Here is a 19,197-nt window from a genome sequence, read left to right as displayed (position 1 = left end):
GCTGCCACAGCCACGTCTGCCCGAGTCCCAGAATATTCTCTTAACGGCCAGGTTATCTGAAGCAAATTTTGTGTCCAAATTCTCGTTAGACTTGTTATCTTACGAATCCACTACGCCACCAGGGTTTCCCTAATCTTGTTATATGTGGTTAAATATTGTATTTTCCCAAACAATATTCCTAAAAGGGATTTATAAGCCATTTCCCTCTGTCCTAGAAGAGGAGAGAATCAACAAGTATTTAAATGTCTCTGGATGGGTACAGTAAGCACCTATAAGAATAGTAGCTAAAACCAGATTTTTGGCATGTGTGTTACAATCCATTTATACTGTGGAGATGGAAACAAGTTAGGCAGAATGAATAGAGAGATCTTTATAGGATAATTAAAAAAAAATTTAAAAAACGTTTTGGAAATTTGCAGTCGTTTGCAATTTGGTCATTTGCAGTGGGTCAGAAACTTCCATATTTGTTAACTTCAAAATACCTTTTAATGTAAGCAATTTTTAAAATTATCTATAATATTTTATTACCTTCTCTCCCCATACTAGCTTGGATCATTGAGAGTTAGTTATCTTTATTTTATTTTTGGATAAGAAGGAATTCATTTATTAAATTCCCATTTTGCTATTTGGATACCATACTTGGGCTAACAACCTCAATTTGGTAGCAATTTATCAGAAACCCCAAAAACTATATGAGGCCATTTGATGTAGATTTTATTCAGATGTAGGTTTTATTAAGACTACTGTGCACAGTTATTGTCCAGATATCTCCATTAATTTTTCATAGAGTCCCTATCCATTTGGGAAGAATGTTTTCGCTCGGGTTTTTTTGGTTTGTTTTGTATTGTCATTTTAAAGTTTGTTTTTGATGTGTCATCATCCTAGTTTCAATCAGTGTGGAATAATAAAATCTCTCTGATTATTTTAAGGATTTAGATCTAGGTTTGGATTTGAATGGATGGGTGGAGGTAGGTAGAGGGAAAGAAAACTTCAGTGTTTGCCTTGATGGCTCAGTTTCTGGCCAGTTAGAGCACTTGTTCCCTTTTAAAAACATAACAAGTTTGAACAGATGGGTTCTGTGTCTGTCCAGTTTATAAAGCATTTAGGCCAAAGGCCAAAACTAAATGATTTGGCACTTTTTAGTCTGACATAAGCAACTCTGGTAAGAACATTTATTACATGCATAATTGTGTTCACCGCTCTCCAAATGTCATACAAAGTTAACTAGAAGTGTCCTTTTCCTCTTTTGCCTAAAAACGAAGTCGGCCACAAATATTGTATCATTTGAAAGGCACAACACTGCATGCACAAAGACAACTTGGAAGTGTACGGGAGCAAATAAGCCCATAACTTAAATAAAATTATCATGTGCAGTAAGTACAGAGGGTGTGTGCCAGATGCAGGCTGAAGCCTGTTTCGTTGGGCCTGTACAGTGCTTTACAGAAACGGAAAGCTAACAATTGGATCTGGCTGTAACTGTATTATCTACTTACCCTCCCGCAGACAGTCAAGGGGAGCTGAGTTAAGGCTGCCCCCTTTGGAGGAGCATGTGCTCTTTAGTGCGCCTTGGTCCCCCTCATTATGTGGGCATCTTAGCCAGCGAATAAGGCGGACTCAAGGATTTTACCGGCTTTTAGAGGAATGGATCAAAGGAGAATTGACTCTTTCTTCACTGGTCGTGTCATGGGGACCCACTATCTGGATCTTATAAAGGAGATTAAGATGATATTTGTTTTATTGACATTTTCTGTCAGTTGAGCAGTTTGCACTAGGCTTTAGGCACGTGTGTTTTCTATGCAGAGTATCTTCTGCACATGAGGTGAAGATTGGTAGTGGCATTTATTCAGCAGTCAGTATTTTTATTGAATATATGTTGATTATTTCCAGTAGGAAAAAGACCCACTTTGAAGTTGGTGGATAACAATAAAGATCTTCTTTCTAAAGTAAAGGGAATCAGAATTACAAATTAAATGACTATGAATAAGATGAAATTTTAACATCTTCTGTTTTTGAAAAAAAGAGGAAGCATTTTGTAATATCATCTTTTTTAATTTCAGTGTTTATTCAAGTGATGATTTAAAATTTTATTATTTGAAGGTAAAACTAGTGAGAAAATGTTAGTCTGTTCAGTGAATATCAAGTAGAAATTTAGCCTTTTAGTGTCCCACGTCAGTAAAATGTATTCACATGTATTTTTAGTTCAGAGCAGTAATGAGTGGCTCTATAATGTTACTATTCCAAAATCTCCACTAGAAAGGGAAAAAAAGTGTGTTTTTGCTGACTGTTTTAGGAAACAAGAGTTCCCTGGGGGTCCCTTTCTTCTTTAGGGTCCATGCCCTTGCGTTTTATGTGCTCAAAGATGGCACATGGGAACTGATTATAATGCTCTTCCCTGAAGGGCTGTCATGCAGGTGTGCACAGGGATAGGATCCTGCCTGGCACCTGATCCAATTTTCAGTTTTTTCCTTCCTGACAACCACGTTAAAGCTGGTGAATCCTGTCTTGTTTTGTTCTTTCAGTTATTGCATTACTGTAGTGCATTTTGAAGCAGATTTGAGTATTTGACTTTTTCCTTTACTACTTGCTTTATTCATTGATAATATTAGGGATTTAAACATTTACAAAAGCAAAAAGATTAATTTGTAAATTACAAGTTATGATTAATTTAGGTTCAAGCCTTCTGTGAAAATGGTCCAGTATTTACAGATTGATCACTAAGATGTTACTCAGGGAGAGATGCGAGAGGGTCTCCTGTTTTTTGATAATTATGGAGTAAAGCTATAAAGCTCAAGTCCTTTGAGTTTTCAAACTAAGAGGGGGTAAGGCAGACCTTGTCTAACCTGGAAATTGAGACTCAAACACACTTTGTTGTTTTCAGAGAATAAAATTGGCAACGGTAGACCAGGCAGTGCAAGTGGTTTCCCTGGTTTCTAGGTTTCTTCTTTTTAGTTGAGGCTACAATTGCAAGGAGAGCTTTTTGAATATACAGTGAAACCTGTGGGAGTTGGAACTCGATGGGACTGTCTTGTTTTTCTGGGTCTCTCAAGTTTTCTGCCTTTGACAGGGTGCAGTCTTACCACTTTTCTGTTGCTCTCTGTTGGTGGAAAATATTCAAGTTTTCCATCTCTGACAGGTTTCCACCTAAACACAGTTCCAGCTTTCCCAGGTTTTACTATATACGCTTTCCAAAAGGCCTCTTGAAGCCATTATTTGAAATAAATCACATGATAATTGAGTTATACATGGATAAAGTCAAATTTTTCACTTCCTTACGGCTTCTGCCTTTATAATTTTCATTGGACTTTCTCCTTCCCTCTTTTTAATAAAATTTTTCACTTCTTTATGGCTTCTGCCTTTAGAAATTTCATTGGACTTTTTCCTTCCCTCTTTTTAATAGATTTTTTAGAGCAGTTTTAGGTTTACAGAAAAATTGTGGAGAAAGTAGAGTTCCTATATACAACTCTCCCCCTTCCCCACACAGTTTCTCCTATTATTAACGCTTTGCATTCATGTGGTACATTTGTTACAATTGATGAATCGCTGTTGATACATTATTATTAACTGAAGTCCCTAGGATTCACTGTTTGTGTCGTGGAGTCCTGTGGGTTTTGTCAAATGCAGAATGCCATGTATCTACCATTACAGTAACATATGGAATATTTTCACTGCCCAAAAAATGGCCTGTGCTCCACCCATTCATCACTTTCCTGTCCTGGCCCCTAGCAATTACTGATTTTTTTATTGTCTCTATAGTTTTGCTTTTCGCAGAATGTCCCGTAGTTGGAATCATATAGTACGTAGCCTTTTTCATACTAGCTTCTTTTGTTTAACAGAATGCATTTAAGGTTCCTCCATGTCTTTTCCTGGCTTGATAGCTCATTTCTTTCTATTGCCAAATAATACTCCATTGTACGGATGTACCACAGTTTGTTTATTCGTTCTTCTATAGAAGGATATCTTGGTTGCTTCCAATTTTTGTCAATTATGAAGAAAGTTGATCTAAACATTAGTGTGCAGCGTTATATGTAGACATACATTTTCATCACATTTGTGTATGAATCTAGCAGTGCAGTTGCTTGATTGAATAGTAAGCTTATGTTTAACTTTGTAAGAAACTGCCACACTGTCTCTTAAATTGGCTGTATCATTTTGCGTTCCTTCCAGCAGTGAATGAGAGTTCCTGTTGCTCTACATCCTCACCAGCATTTGGTGGTGACAGTGATTTGGATTTAGCCATTCTAATAGGTGTATAGTATTATCTTGTTGTTTTGATTTGTAATTCCTTAATGACATATGATGTTGAGCATTTTTTCATATGCTTATTTGCCATCTGTGTATCTTTATATCTCTGTTCAGATCTTTTGCCCATTTTGTAATTGTGTTGTTTGTTTTCTTACTGAGTTTTAAGAGTTCTTTGTATACTTTGGATACAAGTCTTTTATCAGATATGTGTTTTGCACATATTTTTTCTCCCAGTCTGTGGCTTGTCTTTTCATTCTCTTAATAGTCTTTTCCAGAGAAGAAGTTTTTAATTTTAATGAAGTCCAACTTATCGATTTTTTAAAATATATTACGCTTTTGGTGTTGTATCTAAAAAGTCATTGCAATGCCAAGGTCACCTAGATTTTCTCGTATGTTATCTTCTAGAAGTTGTATGGTTTTGAGACTTACATTTAGGTCTATGATCTATTTTGAATTAATTTTTATGAAAATTGTAAGCCCTGGGTATAGATTCATTTAAAAAAAAAAAATTTGCGGTTGTGACGGTACTATTTACTAAAAAGACTATCCTCTCCCCACTGAATAACCTTTGTTCCTTTGTCGAAGGTCAGTTGACTGTACTGGTGTGGGTCTGTTTCTAGTTTCTGTTGTCTGTTCCACAGATCTGTTTTTCTGTCCCTTCACCACTACTGCAGTGTTGTGATCAATGTAGCCTTATAGTAAGTCTTGAAGTCGAGTAGTGTCAGTCCTCCAACTCTGCTCTTTTCAGTACTGTGTTGGCTATTCTGGGTCTTTTTCCTTTCCATATAAACCTAATCAGTTTTTTGGTATCTGTAAAATAACTTGCTGGGATTTTTTTACTGGGATTGTGTTGACTCTATAGATTAAGTTGGGAAGAATTGGCATCTTACTAACATTAAGTCTTCCTATCCATAAACGTGGAATATCTCTCCATTTATTCATATTTTCAATTTCTTTCATCAGAGTTGTTTTTTTTTTTTATTTTCCTCATATACATCTTGTACATAGTTTATTAGATTTATACCTAAGTATTTCATTTAAAAAAACTTTTTTGGTGCTAATGTAAATGGCGTTGTGTTTTAAATTTCAAATACCAGTTGTTCATTGTTGGTATATAAGAACGCAACCTTGCTACCTGCTACGTTGCGATAATAGCTTAATAGTTCTAGGAGGTTTCTTTTCCTTTTTTTGGTCAATTCTCTGAGATTTTCTAATTAGACAATTATATCATCTGTAAACAAGGGCAGCTTTATTTCTTCCTTCCCAGTTTGTATGCTTTTTATTTCTTTTGTCTAATTGCATTAGCTAGGACTTCCAGTATGATATTTGATAGGAGTGGTGAGAGGAGACATCTTTGCCTTATTCCTGATCTTAGGAGAAAAGTATCTAGTTTTCACCTTTAAGTATGATGTTAGCATATGGTTTTTTTTTGTAGATAAACTTTATCAAGTTGAGGAAGTTTCCCTTATTCCTAGCTTGCTGAGAGTTTTTATCATGAATGGGTGTTGGATTTTGCCAAATGCTTTTTCTGCATCTGTTGATAAGATAATATGATTTTCTTCTTAAGCCTGTTGATTTGATCAGTTTTAATAATTGATTTGCAAATATTGACCCTGCTGTGCATACCTAGGATAAATCCTATTTGGTCATGGTGTGTATTGTATTTTTATGCAAATAATGCGTGTCCTGTATGTTTGTTTGCCAACTGCTCCCTCTCCCTATGAGGTATTTTTTTTAAGCACCACTATGCCAATTTTTTTGGTATGTTTCTGAAAAAAATTAGCATAGTACGCTTATGAATATGCCCCATGGTGGGGGGATGGAGCTGTTTGACAGAAAAACAGAAAGTGCACGATATTTGTGTAAAAATACTGTAATTCTTTTTCCACATTTTGGGGTTGGATTTGTTAAAATTTTGTTGAGGACTTTTGAGAGATATTGGGCTGTAATTTTTCTTCTTAGTAATGTCTTTGTCTGATTTCAGTATCAGGGTAATGCATGCCTCATCGAATGAGTTGGAAGTGATCCTTCCTGTTCTATTTTTTTGAAAAGTATGAGAAGGATTGGTGTTAATTCTTTGGTAGACTTCACCATTCAAACCATCTGGACTTGGTGTTTTCTGTTTTGGAAGGTTATTAATTGTTGATTAAACTTCTTTAATAGGTATAGACCTATTCCGATGATTTATTTCTCCTTGTGTGAGTTTCTGTAGGTTGTGTCTTTCAAGGAATTGGTTCATTTCATGTAAGTAATCAAATTTTTGGACATAGAATTGTTCATAGTATTCCTTTACTATCCTTTTAATTCCGGGGAGTCAATTGTCATGGTCCCTTTTTCATTTCTACTGTTAGTAATTTATCAGTTTTGTTGACTTTTTTCAAAGAACTATCTTTTGATTTCATTGATTCTTTATTAATTTCTTGTTTTCAATTTCGTTGATTTTTTCTGGACTTTCTCTTTTCGTATTTTGTAGGGATGGGTATTTTTATTCTAACAATTTTTGAGTCTTTCTTCATTAGTTGACATTAGTTTCCAGATCTTTTACTGTTAAACTGGCCTATTCTTGTTTAAAGTATTTTGGAACTCACTGATTGAATTTACCTAGTTGTGCTGTGGGTGTTGTGTTTTGGTGAAGGGTCTAATTGATTAAGTAATTGATTTGTATACATGTTGGCTTTTCTTTATGAGAAGACCATACCCTAATACTAGCATCAGTTGTTTCATAAATAAAAGTGGTTTGTTGTAATGAAAAGACAGCACAACGTGAGCTGAACTGGGAGTCAGGAGGTGCATGTGGATGTTTGTTTTAACTTTGCCATTACTTAAGTTTGTATTTTTGGGCAAGTTTAATCAACATCTCTGGTTCTCCTTTTCTTCATCTGTAAAAATGAAGAGGTAACCTTTAATTATCTTTGAAGATCTATACTAGTTCATCTGACATCCTATAATTCTTTAATTCTAAAGAGTTGCCCTTCTGGAAAACAAAGTAGTCTATTAGTCACTGCATACTATTTTCCCAATATGTAGGAGTTTGGAAATTGTGTTTTTGTAATTACCCAATCAGCATTTAATATATCATCCGTATCCCTTTGTGTACTGTTGCTTTCTAAAATTGGTCTCAATCTATACTATAACTTCCTCATTTTCTAGCCAGAGTGCTCCAGGATAGTACCTCTAGAATGTGCTTCACATTTTCTCACTTCCATGCTTTATTCATACTGTTTCCTTTCTATGAACTTTCCCCCTTTGCATCCCCGTAATATTTGTTTTATAAATTATTTTAGCCTTGTGTGATCATTGTGTATATATTGTGTTATGCTGTATATGAGACTGTGTACACTCTTTGAAGGCAAGTTTTTAATTTTCATCTTCTTACTAATCTTCATACTGATTTGCTCAGTACTTTTCATATAATAAAGCCTTAATTAATATGTGTAGAACTGAATTTGTGAGATGATTACAGTCTATGGAACAGTGTAACTTACTAGCGTCAGACTTCGTCTACATTCAAGAGGAGGGAGGACAATCAGGATCAGCCCAAAGCTGATTCCTGTGAGTTGGAGGTGAGACATAACTCTACTCTCCAACTTTTTCACCATTTCTAACACCAGCCATCTTCCCCACAGCACTGTCTGCTTCTCTGCTGGGTTCGATAATTTGTTGCAATGGCCATACAGAACTCACACAATACTCACGATTTTGTGATTTATTGGGGAAGTAACAGGCTACAACTACAACTCGGGATCAGGATCAACTTTCAAGTAACAGGATACAACTCAAAAGACAGGATACATTTCTTCAATCAGGACAGCTTTCAACCAAGACAGCTCTCAACTTCTTCTTGGCCATGCCTGCAGGCAGGCCTTTTCTCAGCTGTGCCCTGCTAGGGAAAGCGTTAACAGTTCTTTAGCTCCTCCAACAAGTGCCCAAAGTCACCCTTCTCCTCCAGCAAGCCTCCTGCCCAAAGACACTCAGCTCTTGCTCACTCTATGGGTTGGTAAGCCCACTCTAGCTGCCTCACGGCAGTCTTCTTGTTCCCACTGCTTGTACTGCTGTCCCTCTTTCTCTGCCACTGGGCTCTGCTGTGGTTGCTGCCATTTTTTGCTGTCTCCAGTGTTAGACTTCTCTCTCTCCTGTGGCTAGGAGGTTCTCAGTGCAGGGATCCTGGGTCCAAAAGGATGCTCTCTGCTCTAGGCTATTCTTGATGGTGGTGAGATTCCCTCCAACCTCTGTGAGGTTGGCCCTTATGTAAGTTAACTCCCTGTCAATTTCAAGGCATGGTCCTCCCACCAGGACCACGAACTGACCAATCCCTTTGGTAGACCACAATCGCTTAACTTGCATAGTGATCGATCAGTTCCCACAAGGTCACTTAATCCTTTTGGGTGATTTTATGTACCCTGTTTGCTTAGTAGGCTAACCAATTCCTTTGCAGGATTGTGGCCTAGCCAGTCATTTTGGCAGAATTATAAACCTAAGGCCAGGAAGGCCATATGTAAGAGAAACTCACTGCACCACAAGCAGTGAAAAATTAATAGGTTAATAAAGACATTAACTTAGCTATTTTGGATTAAAGCAGTGTTTTAACCATCGTAGTTTACTGCAAACATTTATATTTTGTGATCACTTACGTACTATCACTCCTGCTGTCCATCTAAACATTCTTATGGATTCATTTATACACTTAGCACTTCTCTTTCTGTTTATAACCCACTTAGCTACTTGCCTTCATTCCTCATTGTAGTTTAGCGCTGCCATTGTTTTAAATTTTTAATGGTACCTAATTTTGTTAATATTCTTGTTTGATTTATATATACTCTTTTTTGATGTGATCTTGTTCATAGGTTTGTCAACTTTATCTCCTGTAGCTCTTTTGTACACTCCTAACTATTCACATTTCTTTCATCTCATTTTCTTTTGCGAAATCATTCATTCTTTGTTTCTTAAAGGCACATATGTTTTAGGTTGCTCTCTCTAAGTATGATTTACATTAACAAAGTGTCTTAGAATAGGTCTAATGTTCATCTTAATAGTGGAATTGCTGGGCATCAAGAATGAGCTTGAGTTCGCTCTGTCAGACTTGTAGTTCTGGGTGCTTTTATCAGTGGGAGAGTATCTGCAGTGGAGGTGCTTATTACAAAAGATATGAGCTGTTATTGGGCATTTTTACAAGTGGACTTTATGGGGGTAAGATTCAAATTGTAGAATTTGTTAAAGGATTTCAAAGTGGCCATGTTGGGTGTGGGTGAGTGGGTAGACATAATTTTTCATTATTTGGATTCAGAAATCTATTTAGCCTTGAGTTATATATTGTCTCTGATGGAAGTGTGGTTGGTTTGGACTGGATAAAAGGGCAGAGAGCAAATAAGACAGTGAGTAAAAAAAAGTAGAAAACGGACAGGAAAAGTAAAAAGTGTGTGGTAAAAAAGTGCTTGTCTTTATGGTGCTTAGAGTCGATAGCATTTACTGAAGGATTCTTGAGAACATTATGTTAAAGAAAGGGGACTTCAGAAACTAATGTAAGAAAGTAGCTTAAGGAAACTTCTGTTGGACTAAGTTAAAAAATATGTTATTTTCAGTTCTATTTTTACATCATATCTCAATCTCTTTTAAGAACTTATGTATTACCGTATATTAATTCAGATATTATAATAGCAAAATATATCTCTTGCATTCCTTAAGAAGTGTATCAACCTTTAAATAGCGTTTCCAAGAAATCATATAGATAATCTTATTACTAGAAAGTCCTTTTAAGGATACGAAAGAGAAAGTGTACATTTTCCATTGTGTTCCGTCAGAAATGGCAAATAAACAGAAATATCCAGGGGTTTTTCTCTAGTATTTGGAGTAGAAGCATTTTATAGTAGAGAATAGAATCGTATGTAGATTAAGATGGAAATTTTGATTTTAGAAAATATTAATCCATTTATTTTATTTTAACAGGTATCTTTCAGATGAAGGCATTGAAGCTTGTACAAATTCTCCTGACAAAGTCAATATAAATGACATCATCATGATTGCTCTCAATGTAGGTTATTTTATTAATTTATAAACACTTTTAACATGGAAGCTATATTCATGAAAAACTTCTCATAGAGTAAACTATATTTTATGATAAGTAATATAGAGAATACTTTTCATTTTTATTGTCCATTAAGTTGCTGTGACGTTGGTTGAATTTGGTTATCTTAGATCAGCCAACTTTATTTAGAAGTATGTTTCTTTAGCATTTACTCTGCAGAATCCAGTGATACAGAAAAAAAAGCAATTAATATTACTTTTTTTAAACCCAGTGATCAGTTATAGAATTTCATAATGTAGCAATATAATAGCACTGAAAACTGACTATATTCATTTTTAAAAAATTGCCATTTAATTTACGTGGAAACCCTCACTAGGTTATAGAATTTTGAAAATTGGATTTATTGTTTCAAAATAACTTTTCCTAATGAAAAAATAATATGTACATCTTGTAGGAAACTTGAGAAAATAAAGAAGAGCAAAATATAAAAACTAAACCCACTTATAGTTAATTACCTTTAGCATTTTCATGAGTATTTCTAATCTCTCATCTTTTTCATAATTGGGATTTTTTTTGTTTGAAATATAAATATAAGCAAACTAATATTCTTTTATCAATCCCTCAGTTACTCCTGTGTTTATATATTTACATAGCAGTGAACTAGCTATAATTGTGTGTGAAACTAAATTAATCAAGATGAAATATTTGTGCTATGCACACAAGACATACAGGATGACTGTTTCTGAATGAATTAATTTGTCTTTATAATTTTCTCTGGCATATGTAGTTGAAACCCCAATCCAAAGCTATTATGACATATGATCAACAAAACGAAAACTTTAAGCAGGATGAAAGCCACACTAAATAAATCGTTTACTTTTCAAGTGTTGTTGTTGTTAGGTACTCTCGAGTTGGTTCCAACTCATAGTGACCCTATAGGACAGAGTAGAACTGCCCCATAGGGTTTCTAAGGAGTGGCTGATGGATTCAAACTGCTGACCTTTTGGTCGGCAGCTGTAGCTCTTAACCACTGTGTCACCAGGGCTCCGTATTTCAAGTGTATTACCTTTCAATAAAATCAGGCATTTGGAGTATTCTGTTGAATTTTTTTCAACTTTTAAGTGATAGTGGTTTTATTGATTGCTAGTTGAGAAAGACTTGTATTAATGATTCTTTATAATATAACATTAATTATTGTAAGATTGGACATCTTAATTCAGTTTTTTTTTTTTTTTTAAATTCTACTAGGGAAAGACAATGAATATATGGGATTTTGTTTTGTGAGTCCTCACAAGCACTCGTATGTTTGATGATCCACTAGAAGAACTCTTGGGACTCAGCACATATTCATGACTAAGGTTTATTACAGAGAAAACATACACAGCAAGACTGGCAATGGAAAAAAAAAAAGGAGTGTGGATAAATCCATGTACAGGCTTTCTTATGTTCTCTTCCTCTCGTGAAGGGACACACTGAGCTTGTACTTTTCTCCTGCAATGAAAAATGCAATGACATGTGTACCATATTTCTGCCCTGGGAAGCTCATTAGAGAGTCGGTGCCCAAGGCTTTTATTGTAGTGGTCATGAAGGTAGCCTCTGCCTAGCAGATAGCAAAATTCCAGACTCCCAGAAAAAAAGCAGGTGTTCATCATAAATCACGTAGTTTGTACGAACAGTCTCAACAGTGAACCACACTTTCAGGTAGGGAATGGTTGAAGTACCAAATTCCCAGATGTCAGCCTAGGGCCAATATTGTAAGCAGGCTCTGCTAAAGATAGCACACTCAGTCTGCTATGTTAACTATTTTCTGCATAGATTTTTATGTGAAAAAGGAGAGTCCTTAATTTCGTATTCTGTAAAGTGAAAAATAATAATATTGAGAAAGGGAATTGAAATCAGGCCTGTAGTTCTGGGGTATAAATAACTGAATTATTCAGAAAAAAAATTAAGTGGTAGTCCAGTCTTAAATTACTGAACACTGTTTGTAACAATTAAAAAACAGGTTGTTTCTAAAAAATTTCTCTAAGGTTCTGTATAGTATAAAATGATCTACCAAACAGATATTCTATTGAACTTACTTGAGTAAATAGTAATCTTTTGTGTGTGTATGTGTACATGTGCGTGTGTGTGTGTGTATGTAGCTGGATGCTTTATAAATTGTAAGAAGAAGTTAATAGACTAAATATTTCTCCTTCATTTTTTTTTTTATGTTCAGTGTAGAAGTATTCTTCCTAGTGATCCTGATAAAATGGAGTCTGGATAATAAAGCCATTGCAGTATTATAAGTTGACTTTGAATTTAGGATGTTTAAAGATTTGTTATTTTTTTATACTAAAAATACATTAAACTATCATTTATTTCTTATACGTATGTATAGTATTTTAAAAGTATTACCTAAACTTTGAATATAATGTCTTCTTTTAGCCTGACAACAACTTTGTGAGATGGGGTTGGTGAGCAGTCAGGGTCCTCTCTGCTTGCTGCACCAGTTACGTCATACCAGCCCAGGGAAACCTCATCCTCCCTTCCCTGGTCAGCCCAGACCCCAGCTCCTCCACAGTCCTTCCCTTTTATCCCCAGTCACCCAGGGCTAGGTCAGTGGGTGCTGGCCCCCTCTCTGTTTCTTAGGTCCAGAAATTTGTTGAAATGAGTCACAAATTGCAGATAAAGGGGTTATCTTTAATAGTAGGAAAAAAGATAAAAACACAAAGGGCAAGGTCCTGGTGGGGACTTGGCGCAGAGCTTCCATGTCCCCTGGGGACATGCTTACCCTCCCGAGAGCAAATGTTCATCCTCTCCACCCAGGAAGCTACACAGCCTCCGTCTTCCAAGGCTTTTATTGGCCTCACCACATGGCCATGATAGGTTACATCGTGCCTCCTGAGGCTTAGTCAGGATTGGGCCCCCAGGTGATCCCTCTTGGTCTGGTCACCCCTACTTATTGGCCTTGCTTGTGGTCAGGCTCTCCCCCAGGGCCAAAGGCAAAATGGCTTACTGCAAGGTGGTTCCACACTTCACAGTTGGTAATATTTTTTCCTTTTTATATAAGAATAAATTAAGTGAATTTAGAGAATTTGTTACACTGTGCAAGGTCATATGGTTAATTAATTACAGCTTGAGATGAATCAAACTAGGATTTTAGTCAAGGACTCATTTCTCCTTTACACTGATGCCTCATTTTAGCTTGGATGTATGAATTAAATTTCATGATTACTAATAAAAACCAATTATTTTAGCCTTTGAGTGACTTCAAAACATGCCTTTGTTTTTATGAATTGTTAGTTGTATTATTGACTTAATAGTTGTTATGCATGTTTAAATGATAACAAAATGTTATCATACTGATGATGTCTTATATTTGCTGAAATCATTATGATGGCTGACATTCACTGAATGCTACCTCTGTGCCAGTCATTGTGCTTCACGTGTATTAACATTTAATGCTCCAAACAGCCGTAACATAGGAAAAGCCAGGATAAGGAAGTATTTTCTACCCTTGTATTGCTCGGAATTTTTAAAAGTGAAAAGGCATCCAACCTGAGGCACAGTTTATAATTTAAAAGACTGGAAAGGATTAATGAGCATCATGTAATTTATGTGCTTGTGTCTTAGGTTGACTACATAAGGATATTCCACATAGGAGGATATTCTGTTATTACAGATGTGCAAAGAAGACTATCCTGTCTCTCCATATGTATTGATTTTACATCACATGAATTGTAATCATCTGGAGTTTTCTCCTTAAATCTAATCTAAATTTATCCATTATAATTTATGTGAATAAATGCACTGTATTTTCTTTTATTCTAAACTTAAGGCTATGAAGAGTTACTGTTTACTATATTTCAAGGAATAACAAAACCATACAAGTGTAATTATTAATTCAACCTCACTATCTCAAGCATGAGGTTAATTTCTTAGCTTAAATAATTAGGCCTTTTTCATAAATACTAATACTTGCCATTTGAGTAAATTTCTTACCATTCCTTTAGCTTTTCACTTCTTAAAGAAGATATAATCCTTGAAAGTTCTCTTTTTATGTAGATTAGGTAGTTGAAGTTTTCTTTTTATATCAGAAATGCTGTAACTTTATTTATGTTAGTCCCTTTTTGTGTATTGCTTTGGTTTGCCGAGTGACATGTACTTCAGTATTTTCATATAGTCAGTCCCTTGTGCACTACCTTCTGTCTGTGTGATTTGTTTAAGCAGATGAAAAAAATAATTACTATAGTGAAGTCTTACTGTAACTTCTTTGTGATTGCAGTGGTATTATTCCCTGAAATATTTGTGTGTTATATTATGGGTATCAAAGCCGACAGAATTATGTATTTTCATATCTCTGCATATCAAGTTTGTGTAGGGTTCAATTGTGAACATATACTGTGTTTATATACTCAAAAGTAGTCATTTAATTTTGGATTGTGGTGCTAATTTTTAGGTAAGATTAAATTTACATAAAATCAAGCTTTGGATTTTAGTGGAGAATAGTATGTTAGAACTTTACCTAAAGAAATATGACCAGAATTGACACTTTATATATTACTATTTAGTTTACTGGTGCACTTTAAGCAACTTTATGTATAGTATTATGTTATTTGTAAGATTGATTATACGTATGAATCTCAATCAATAGACATTTAGTTTTTTAAAAATATTGTGTTTTAGGTGAAAGTTTACACAGCAAATTGGTTTCCCATTTAACAATTTTTGTACAACTTGTTCCATGACATTGGTTACATTTTTCACAGTGTGTCTGCATTCTCATTATTTCCATTCTTTTTGTTCTGTTTCCATTAATCTAGCTTCCTTGCCCCACCTTAGCTTTTCATCTTTGTTTTAGGGTAAGTGTTGACCATTTGGTCTCATATAGTTGATTATTTAAGGGAGCACAGTATTCACGGGTGATGCTGTTTATTTTATAAGCCTATCAATTGTTTGGATGAAAGGTGACCACCAGGAGTGACCTCAGTTCCAAGTTCAAAAGGTATTTTAGGGCAATAGTTTCTGGGGTTCCTCTAGTCTCTATCAATCCAGTAAGTCTGCCCTTTTTTAGGAATTTGAGTTTTGTTTTATGTTTTTCTCCCTTTCTGTTTCGGATCTTCTGTTGTGTCCCTGGTCAGAATGGTCCATAATGATAGCTGGGCACCATCTAGTTCTGGTCTCAGGCTAAATGAGGCTGTGGTTCATTGGGCTGTTAGTCTTGTGGGCTAGTTTCTTCTTTGAATCTTTGGTTTCTTTCATTCTCTTTAGCTCCAAGCTGGTAGAATAATTGTATCTTAGATGGCCACTCGCAAAGACACCAGACGCTACTCACCAAACTAGGATGTGGAACAGTATCTTTATGAACTATGTTATGCCAGTTGACTGAATTTTCCCGTGAGACTGTGGTCCTAAGCCTTCAAACCCAGTAATCTAGTTCCAACGAGGTGTTTGGTTATATCTAGGAAGTATCTGTAGCTGTGCCCCCTATGTGGTTTATTATATATATGAATGTATATGCAGCACACATAAACATGTATATATGTATGCCTACAGATACACCTGTACATGCACACCCATTTACTCATATGTGCCTTCCTATACACATGTATGCATACATGTCTACCTATGTAACCACATACATATTTTTTTGGTTTTTGTTGCAAAATTGTCCCTTATTCTTGCATATTTTTAGTGTCTTCATTTACCTTGAACAAGTTGTGCAGACTTCACCCATATTGGGTATTACCTTTCCCATTACCCAAAAAATAGCAAGTCTATTATCTGGAAAGTGATTTTCCTTCCTTCCCCCTCCTGTCCCTGGTAACCATCAAAGAACGTCACTTTCTGTGTATATACCTATTCTAGACTTTTTGTATAAGTGAGATCATACAATATTTGTCCTTTTGTGATTAACTTATTTCATTCAGCATAATATCCTCCAGATTCATCCATGTTATAACGTGTTTCGTGGACTCCTCATTGTTCTTTATAGCTGTGTAGTATTCCGTTGTGTGTATGTAGCACAGTTTGTTTATCCATTCATCTGTTGATGGACACTTAGGTTGTTTCCATCTGTTTGCAATATTTATTTAGTTTTTAATCCACAAATCCTTAAGTAATTTCATCTTTTGTTTATGCAATTTAGATTTGCTTTTCTCTATGATTATATTTTAATAATAATATTTTTATTTTAGACAGATCTGAGAACAATTGGCAAGAAATTCCTCCCCAGTGACATCAATGGTGGAAAGGTAGAAAAGGTAAAGAAAAACATTGACTTCCTAAGTTAGCTAACTTTCTAAGTTATCAACATCTATTAAGTTATTGGAATTATTTTTTATCTAAAGAGACTGCAACCGCAAAGGAGTATTTTGGAGATGAACAGGTCACAAAGTTGTCATTATGGTGAATTCCTGTACACATGGAAAATTGTTGAGTTAAACTTCTGGTGACTTTTCAACATTTAAAAAAAAAAACACTTCTGTTTCAGGAATTAGAAAACAATTTGAGGCTTATCAGATATTATTGAAGCTTGGGAAAAGGACCTTTTCTTAATTTTTTATTTTTGTTACCTGTTACATTTATTTTATGAATTTATTAATACAAAATTATAAGATGAGAGGAATTAGGAGAAATTTGGCAAACAATGCATTTACTTATTGCTGTCATTTTGCATCACGCATATGTGTGTTCATGTTACAATTTTTTTCAGTCATCTTCTTTAAATACAAGGATACATTTTTAGATAGCAACCAGTCTTTCACTGCCTATTCATTTATATTTAATTTTTTCTCGTTTGAAAATATGCGTAAATTGTATCAGCCAAGAATTTTATATGTGCTTTTAGTCACTTTTTGAACTATTAAGCTGAGGAACATCATTAGCTATAATCTAAGGAAATAATACTTTTAACATGTATTTTGTGTTTGAATAAACTTATTTTAACACTCAAGTATTTAAAGTATTTATTACACCTCAGATATTTTAGGAATAATTTGAAAAGGGCTATAATGTAACAACATATATTTTTCCCATTTTCTGATATTAGTCCATTTATGGAATAGATGGTGATCATGGTGATGGAAATAACAGTAAGAGGGTTTCTAATCTACTCCAGTTTTGAGGCAGAAGATACAAAGAAGGTTCTGCAACTTCGTTTACCAGTTCGTTTTATGTTTAGCAACATTCATGTCAACAAACTATATTTTAGTCTAAATTTCTTATGCTGCAACTTAACATTAGTGATGTCTTCTTTATCTCCGCTCAGGGGAAATGGAGAACATCTGGTTACCGTCTTTTGTGAATAATTCTTCATGTACTGAAGACTTGTAAATGTCACCCCACAGGTTTCTCTTTGATAAAGCCATCTATTTTGGTTCCTTTGTTTATTCTTACTCATTTTCATTGTTCTTCTCAGAATGCTCTCCAGGTTTTTTACATTTATTTTCTGGTTATGGTAGTATTTCTCAGAGCTCACTGTGCTCTAGAATCACCTGGAGGGCTAGCTAAAGCACAGATTGCTGGGCCCCAGCCCCTGCCCCTCGGAGTTTCTGATTTCGTAGAATTGGAATGAAGCCCGAGAATTTTTTTGAACAAGTTTCCAGGAAATGTTGACACTGCTGGTTTTGGGAGCAGCATACTTTGAAAACTCCAGATTAGATGACAGGTATGATGAGTACAACAATTCTCTATGGGAAAAGTAAATAACATCAAAGCAGTGTCTGCGCATCTTTACAAGATGAGAGAGGAGGCCATCTTCCTAGGGAGAGCTGCTTCCATTAGCCTCTTGGGGTTTCTTGGGAAGGGCCTCACTCATGTCTTCCAACACCCTTGGAAGCTCACTCACTAGGCTTGAGGCTCAATGCAGTGTGCTAGAGTTTCACAACAGATCAGTAATCCTCCTCTTTGGAGGTGGGTTAAAGGAATATAGAAAGGAGTCTTCAAACTTCTTCGCTTGAGTGGCCAAAAGTAAATGCTCATATAGTATTATCTAACTCTTACTGAGTTAAACAACTCCATTTTTCAGCATTTGAGAATTTGGGAGTGGAAAGGAAGAATGGAGTGTTGATGGACCTGTGCTCAGGTGAGAAAGATTATAGGTCTATAGCTAGGAGAAGAATCCCTGGGCATATTAAATTTACATTTCTCTGTTCTAAGACAGATTTGGGGCCTTCAGAGGAGCATTGTTGACTAGGGTTTGAGACACTAAAGTCTTAATAAATGCTATTAGTTATCAGTTATTTTGGGAGAAGGCAGAATGCCGAAAGTGCAAGTAACTTCATTATTAATTAATATGATGGAGCCCTGGTGGCACAGTGGTTAAGAGCTTGGCTGCTAACCAAAAGGTTGGCAGTTCACATCCACCAGCTGCTCCTTGGAAACCCTGTGGGGCAGTTCTAGTCTGTCCTGTAGGGTAACTATGAGTCAGAACTGACTTGACAGCACCTAACAACAACAGTAGCAACGATGGTATTTCTCAGGCCCTTTTCTCTTTCCTCCTGTTCTCTCAACATTATTTTGCAATTATATTTTCTCCATAATATTCCCCTGTAACTTGATGCAGAAGTTTCAGAGATTGAAAGCAGGTGGTGAAAATGGGAAGATGACAACTTTCTCCAGGCTTCTAAGCTTAAGCTAGATTTTCCCATAAGCAGTTCCTGTTTGTTTTTTAAGCCATAAACATTGTGAGAGTGGAGGGACGTGTGATGGGGTAGCCATCTTTTGCACCTTCTTTTCTGGGTTTTTCAGGGCAGGCTTTAAATTGCTGAGATACTATAGAGTCCTGGACCATAGTGGCTTATAAATAAGTTAAAAATCATGGCAAAAAGGCCTGACAAAAAGGAAGTACAACCATGTTGTTTGTTGTTGTTAAATGTTATTGAGTCGGTTCTGACTCACAGCGACCCTGTGGACAACAGAAAGAAACACTGCCCGGTCCTGCACCATCCTCA

At 35.6% G+C, this 19,197-nt stretch overlaps 1 protein-coding gene across 1 annotated transcript in view; it reads left to right on the top strand.

The window, feature by feature from the left end:
• The first annotated feature begins 10,190 nt into the window (after positions 1-10,190).
• LOC101357748 (tudor domain-containing protein 3) overlaps positions 10,191-19,197 on the top strand; it is a 140,301-nt gene continuing 131,294 nt past the window's right edge. The window contains exons 1-2 of the mRNA XM_023741123.1: positions 10,191-10,270; positions 16,441-16,506. Coding sequence (XP_023596891.1) covers positions 10,256-10,270; positions 16,441-16,506 — 81 coding nt within the window. The 5' untranslated portion in view covers positions 10,191-10,255. The remainder of the gene's footprint in view (positions 10,271-16,440; positions 16,507-19,197) is intronic.

Source organism: Trichechus manatus, unplaced genomic scaffold (genome assembly GCF_000243295.1).
Source record: "Trichechus manatus latirostris isolate Lorelei unplaced genomic scaffold, TriManLat1.0 scaffold00173, whole genome shotgun sequence".
NCBI classification, from domain to species: domain Eukaryota; kingdom Metazoa; phylum Chordata; class Mammalia; order Sirenia; family Trichechidae; genus Trichechus; species Trichechus manatus.
This window is presented reverse-complemented; position numbering and strand designations above follow the sequence as displayed.